We start from the raw sequence: 6,961 nt of genomic DNA, 5'->3' as shown, positions 1-6,961 counted from the left end.
CGGATGAGGATTAACAAACAAACAAACAAACAAAAAAGAAGCCACTTATGTTAAAGAAACCCTGATGTGGTTGGGTATTTTAAGAACTGAGTTTCTGTTCTCTAAACAAGTGGCACTGCTCTCTGTGCCTTTTAAAGGGTTATTGCATCTGGTCGTCCCAGTAGCATCAGGTGGTAAGTAATCCAATGTTATTCATAGATATGGGCACTGCAGTTCAAATGCTATTACCTACGTCAGGAATCTTTTCACATAGACAGAGATGAATATAAAATTTCAAACTGAGTAGCTTTTTTTTCATATGAACATTCCCTTATCCTCAAGAGTGGAACACCAGTAACTTCACAGAACAACAGTAAATGAACTGAGAGAGCTATGGTGTTTCTTTTTTTCAAATGTTAGCATAGTATTATTTGCTATTCTACAAGTTAACCAGTGGTGGGCAAACTCATTAGTCAACAGAGCCAAATATCAACAGCACAACGATTGAAATTTCTTTTGAGAGCCAAATTTTTTTTTAAACTTAAACTTCTTCTAACGCCACTTCTTCAACATAGACTCATCCAGGCCGTGGTATTTTGTGGAAGAGCCACATTCAAGGGGCCAAAGAGCCGCATGTGGCTCGCAAGCCGCGGTTTGCCAACCACTGTACTAAGCTATGCACAAGATGAAAACCTTTTCCTTTTTTTCAACCAATCGAATTATCAAATTGATGTGAGGCAGATTAACAAGAGAAAATAACCAGCCCTAACTGGTTTGGCTCAGTGGATAGAGCGTCAGCCTGGGGATTCAAGGGTCTCAGGTTCGATTCCGGTCAAGGGCATGTACCTTGGTTGCAGGGCAGCTGATTGATGTTTCTCTCTCATCAATGTTTCTAACTTTCTATCCTTCTCCCTTCCTCTCTGTAAAAAAATCAATAAAATATATTTTAAAATTAAAAAAGAGAAAATAACCAAATTTAATTTCATATGTACATATGGGAACATACATGAAAATCAAAAGAAAGCTACTATGTCTATAGTAATATCAGACAAGGTAGTTTTCAGAGCAAAGAATATTACCAGAGATAAAAAGGGTCACTTCATAATGATAAAGAGGTCAATTTGCCAAAAGGACATAAATATCCTAAATATTTATGCACTTAATATTAAGAAAGCTTCCAATTACCTAAAATAAAGACTGGTAAAAGTTCAAGTTTTGGTCAGAGATTTAAACACTGTTCTCACAAGAGCTGATCCAAGTAGACATAAATCAGTAAAGCTATAAAGGCCTTGAACAACACTATCAACCAACTTGACCAACTGACATAGAACATTTCACCCAATAACAGCAGCATACACATTTTTTTTCAAGTGCATGTATGACATTTTCCAAGCTAGGTCACATTCTGAGTCACAAAACAAAACTTGATACACTTAAAACTCAAACCATGCAAAGTATATCCTCAGACCACAATGAAATCAAGTTTAAAACCAATAACAGAAAGATATCTGGATATCCCCCAAATATGTGAAAAACAAACCACTTCTAAATAACCAGTGAGTGGGGGTGTAAAGTACAATGCAGGGAATATAGTCAATAATCTATATACACTGAGTGGCCAGATTATTATGATCTCTGAATGCATAATAATCTGGCCACTCAGTGTATATCCTATATAATAAAAGGCTAATATGCAAATTGTCCCCTCAACCAGGAATTCGACCAGCTGGCAGGTTGGCCCACCACCCATGTCCCCTCCCCCTGGCCAGGCTGGCTGGACCCTATCAATGCATGAATTCATGCACCGGGCCTCTAATATATATATATTAATGAGTGGGGGTGTAAATTACAGCATAGGGAATAGAGTCAATACTCTATATATACTGAATGGCCAGAATATTATGTGTTCAGAGATCATAATAATCTGGCCACTCAGTGTGTATATATATATATAAGCCTAAGTGACCCAATGACTAAATGACTGAACAGTTGGTAGACCAGTCGCTATGACATGCACTGACCACCAGGGGGCATATGCTCCATGCAGGAGCTACCCCATAGTGGTCAGTGTGCTCCCACAGCCAACCTCCTGAGGCTGCCCAGCCCCAGGCCTTGATCAGGGCAGGGCAGGCCAGGCAGAGGGACGCCACCTAAGCACAAATTTGTGCACCAGGCCTCCAGTGGTGTAGTAACTATGTATGGTGCCAGGTGGGCACTAGAATTATCAGGGGGATCGCTTCATAAATTATATAACTGTCTAACCATGCTGCACACCTCAAACTAAAATAAAACAATATTGACTCTAAACTTTTATTGAAAAATAAAAATAAAGTAAAAAAATAAACTGTCATTGAAAAAATGAAGTAAATAAGTGAACAACCAAAGGGTCAAAGCAGGAGGGAAGGCAGCGGAAAGCCTTTTGAACTGAATGACCATGAAATCACGGAGATCCGGTTTCCAGCTGAGCATAGAAGCTCTCTCCTACCAATCAGCAAAAAGCGGGACAGACTGAAAAATTCCACAGCTCTCCTTCGATTTGTGAGAGAGAGGAGGGCACAGGCAAGCTGCCGCTCCCGAGATTGGATGGACAGACAGACAAATGGAGGGAATCCGGCTTCCCAGAGCGGAGACTCACCGGAGACGAGAGCCAAGGCCTGGAGTAGGAACCCCGGACGCATTGCAGAGGCTCCGGGCGAACCACTCAGCATTACAAACTCCCAGGGGGGTCCCACCCTGATGTGAGATTTACCTCCAAGAGCTCCGCCAGGTTCCCACAGTCCATATCCGGAGGAAATCCCCTCCAGCTTCCCCTCCAGCTTCCGGTGGGAGGAGGGAGAGAAACGCTTCTGAAATGCCCAGCGCTTTCCATTCTTAATGAGGCCTGCTTGCAAGAGGAGCTAGTGAGCGGTGCCAGCTTGCTGTTTTTTTGTTGTTGTTTTTTAATATATTTTATTGATTTTTTTTTGCAGAGAGGAAGGGAGAGGGATAGAGAGCTAGAAACATCGATGAAAGAGAAACATCGACCAGCTGCCTCCTGCACACCCCGCACCGGGGACGTGCTCGCAACCAATGTACATGCCCCTGACCGGAATCGAACCTGGGACCTTTCAGTCCGTAGACCAACACTCTATCCGCTGAGCCAAACAGGTTTTGGCTGGGTTTTTATCAGAGCCCGAGGGACCCGGGTAAAGGAATGCCTGATGCCAGCCCACCCCAGCCTTCCTGTCCCACTTGGGGGAGGAAAGGGGAAAGCTGAGAAACACTGGGAAAGCTACACTCAAGCATGGAGACTTAAAGCCTGAGGACTAATCCCAGGGCTACAGGGCCCGCCCTGACCTCCCCACCCCCACCCCTACCTCCCAGCCACACGGCCAAGGCCTACGGACAGCAGTTCCTTCGGCCCAGCCTGTCACCTCTGACTAAGAAGAGAAAGTACAAGGCTTACCAACAGGCAGGAAACCCCAGACGAAGGACAGACCAAACCTCAGAACCAAACATCTAAAGACTGCTTCCTCCAACAGCAGCAAACGCATGTGAAACATTCACCATAGACCACATTCCAGCCAGAGAACACACCTTAACCAGTTGTTGTTAATCCTCACCAGAGGATATTTTTTCCATTATTTTTTTTCAGAGAGAGAGGAAGAGAGAGAGAGAGAGAGAGAGAGAGAGAGAGAGAGAAACATCAATGTGAGAGACTCATCAACTGGATGCCTCCCACACTCATCGCTACAGGGGGAGGAGGGATCAAACCCACAACCCAGCTATGTGTCCTTGATTGGGAATCGAACTTCGACCCTTCGGTCCTAGGGCCAACGCTCTAACCACTGAGCAAGCTGGCCAGGGCCACCTTAACAAATTTAACAGAAATCATACAACGGCTGCTCTCAGACTACAGTAGACTTAAACTAGAAATCAGTAACAGAAAGATAACTGAAACCACCACCACCACCCCCCAAAACAATGTGGAGATTTAACAGCATCATTCAAAAGAACACATGAGTCAAGAGAAATCTCCAGAGAAATTTTTAAATATTTTTAACTAAATTAAAGTGAAAATACAACCTATCACAATGTGTGGCCCTGGCCAGTGTGGCTCAGTTGACTGAGTGTCATTCCCTGTACCAAGAGGTAGAGGCTGCCCTTTCGATTCCTGATCAGGGTACATGCCCAGCTTACTGGTTTGATCCCTGGTCGGGGTGGGTGTGGGAGGCAAAATGTTTCTTTCTCTCTCTCTCTCTCTCTCTCTCTCTCTCTCTCTCTCTCTCTCTCTCTCTCTCTCTCTCTCTCTCTCCCCCTCTCCTGCCTTCCTCTCTCTCTTAAAAAAAAAAATCAGTTAAAAACATTTTTTGAAAAATTGTGGGATACAGTGAAAACAGAGCTTAGAGGAAAATGTATAGCATTGAATGCATATATTAAAAGAGAAGAAAGAAAAGAGAGAAGAAAGATCTAAAGTCAATAACCTAAGGGCCCACTTTAGGGAACTAGTAAAAGGAGGCCAATTAAATCCAAAAGAAGCAAAAGAAAAGCAGCACTAAGAAGCAGCGCAGAAATCAGTGAATTTGAAAAACAGGAAATCAATGGAGAAAATCAATGATTCAAAAACCAATTCTTCAAAATGAATAAATAAATAAATAAAATCAGTTAACTCCTAGCTAACCTAAGGGGGAAAAAAAGAGAGAGGACACAAATAACTAACATCAAAAATGAAAGCAGAGACATCACCACTGATCCCGTGGACTTTAAAATGTAAACAATGGCCCTGTCCGGTTTGGCTCGGAGGATCGAGTGTCGGCCTTTGGACTGAAGGGTCCCAGGTTCGATCCCAATCAAGGGTTCCTTCCCTCGGGTGCAGGAGGCAGCCAATCAATGATTCTCTCTCATCATTGATGTTTTTATCTCTCTCTCCCTCTTCCTTCCTCTCTGAAATCAATAAAAATATATTAAAAAAAATAAATCAATGTAAACAATGGAAGACGATGAACAATTCCATGCCCACACATTTGATAACCACTGAGCAGCCCAGTCTGACGTGTTTGCACTTGGATTATTTCATCGATGACCCGAGTTCACCCAGGCTCTCTGGCCTCAGACAAGGGGAGTATCTGCCCAGAAGAAAAAGTCTAGGATTCCACTCTTTGCCATCGGACCTGTTTTTCAGGTGATTTTAGGATAGACCTTCTGACCCTGCTTCCAGCCACCGAGGCTTCTAAAACACTGAGGTCTATGCCAAAACCGGTTTGGCTCAGTGGATAGAGCGTCAACCTGCGGACTGAAAGGTCCCGGGTTAGATTGCGGTGAAGGGCATGTACCTTGGTTGCGGGCACATCCTCAGTAGTGGGTGTGCAAGAGGCAGCTGACCGATATTTCTCTCTCATCCGATGTTTCTAACTATCTCTCTCTCCTCCTCTCTGTAAAAAAATCAATAAAATATATTTTTTAAATATATTTTTTATTGATTTTTTTACAGAGAGGAGGAGAGAGGGATAGAGAGCTAGAAACGTCGATGAGAAACATCGACCAGCTGCCTCTTGCACACCTACCGGGGATGTGCCCGCAACCAATGCACATGCCCTTGACCGGAATCGAAGCCGGGACCCTTCAGTCCACAGACCGAGGCTCTACCACTGAGCCAAACCGGCCCCGGCTAAAATATATTTTTTTAATTAAAAAAATAAATAAAACACCGAGATCCAGTCCCAGAACGGGCCAGTCCAGCCAGCAAGGGGTGGATCCTGGTGGTGAGCAAACACGGACAGAGCATTCGGACGCCTGGTCATCTGTCTACTGGGCTCCTAGCCCCAGAATTGGCCTGGGCAAGGCCTACTGGGAAGAACTGGTGTCAAGGCTGGACCAGCCTGAGTGTGGGCACAGTGGTACGCTGCCAGGGCCCAGTGAGAAGAAGCCACGGGCCCGGGTACAAGAGTGAGAAACCTCCCTTTCATGGAGACACCTCTGAGAAAGCGGAGTTGGCATGGGACCCTTCAAGGCCATGGGACACTCGGGGAAGACAGGTGAGATGAGGACAAAGGGGGCCTTCACCGATGCTTTGCTAAGCCGGTGCAATGGAAACCTGGACACATCGTTGGAAACAACATTCGAAAATGGTGTGTGAGCCGAAACCGGTTTGGCTCAGTGGATAGAGCATCAGACTGCAGACTGAAAGGTCCCAGGTTCGATTCCAGTCAAGGGCATGTACTTGGTTGTGGGCACATCCCCAGTGGGGGGTGTGCAAGAGGCAACTGATTGATGATTCTTTCTCATCGATGTTTCTAACTATCCCTCTCTCTGTAAAAAATCAATAAAATATATATATTTTTTTAAAAGAAAAAGAAAATGGTGTGTGAGAGCAAGTTAGCAGTGAAGCACCTTCTCACATCCTAGACTCACATTCCATCCATACATTAAAGTGCTAGGACATAAACCTCCTGAGGAATCCCTATAGAGGCAGCCACCTGAAAGGGACCTAGAATCCTATCACATATGTGTCTACCCGTCCTCTGAGACCTGCCTTTTTAAATATATATATTTTTATTGATTTCAGAGAGGAAGGGAGAGGGAGAGATAGGAACATCCATGATGAGAGAGAATCATTGATCGGCTGCCTCCTGCATGCCCCCACTGGGGATCGAGACCACAACCCGGGCCTGTGTCCTTGACCGGAATCGAACCTGGGGCCTCTAAGTCCACAGGATGACGTTCTATCCACTGGGCCAATCCGGCCAGGGCTAGACCTGCCTTTTTAAGAGTCTGCTTATAGCCGGGACCGGTTTGGCTCAGTGGATAGAGCGTCGGCCTGCGGACTGAAAGGTCCCGGGTTCGATTCCGGTCAAGGGCATGTACCTTGGTTGCGGGCACATTCCCTGTGGGGGGTGTGCAAGAGGCGGCTGGTCGATGTTTCTCTCATCGACGTTTCTAACTCTCTGTTCCTCTCAATTCCTCTCTGTGTTATATCAATAAAACATATATATATATTTTTAAA

At 44.9% G+C, this 6,961-nt stretch overlaps 1 protein-coding gene across 1 annotated transcript in view; it reads right to left on the bottom strand.

The window, feature by feature from the left end:
- LOC311610971 (uncharacterized protein C17orf67 homolog) overlaps window positions 1–2,936 on the bottom strand; it is a 55,050-nt gene extending 52,114 nt beyond the window's left edge. Inside the window, exon 1 of the mRNA XM_084862622.1 lies at window positions 2,615–2,936. Within this exon, the coding sequence (XP_084718748.1) occupies window positions 2,615–2,687 (73 nt within the window). The 5' untranslated portion in view covers window positions 2,688–2,936. The remainder of the gene's footprint in view (window positions 1–2,614) is intronic.
- Between the last annotated feature and the right edge of the window lie 4,025 nt (window positions 2,937–6,961).

This window comes from Pipistrellus hanaki (genome assembly GCF_964339955.1).
Source record: "Pipistrellus hanaki genome assembly, chromosome: 16".
Classification (NCBI taxonomy): Eukaryota; Metazoa; Chordata; class Mammalia; order Chiroptera; family Vespertilionidae; genus Pipistrellus; species Pipistrellus hanaki.
This window is presented reverse-complemented; position numbering and strand designations above follow the sequence as displayed.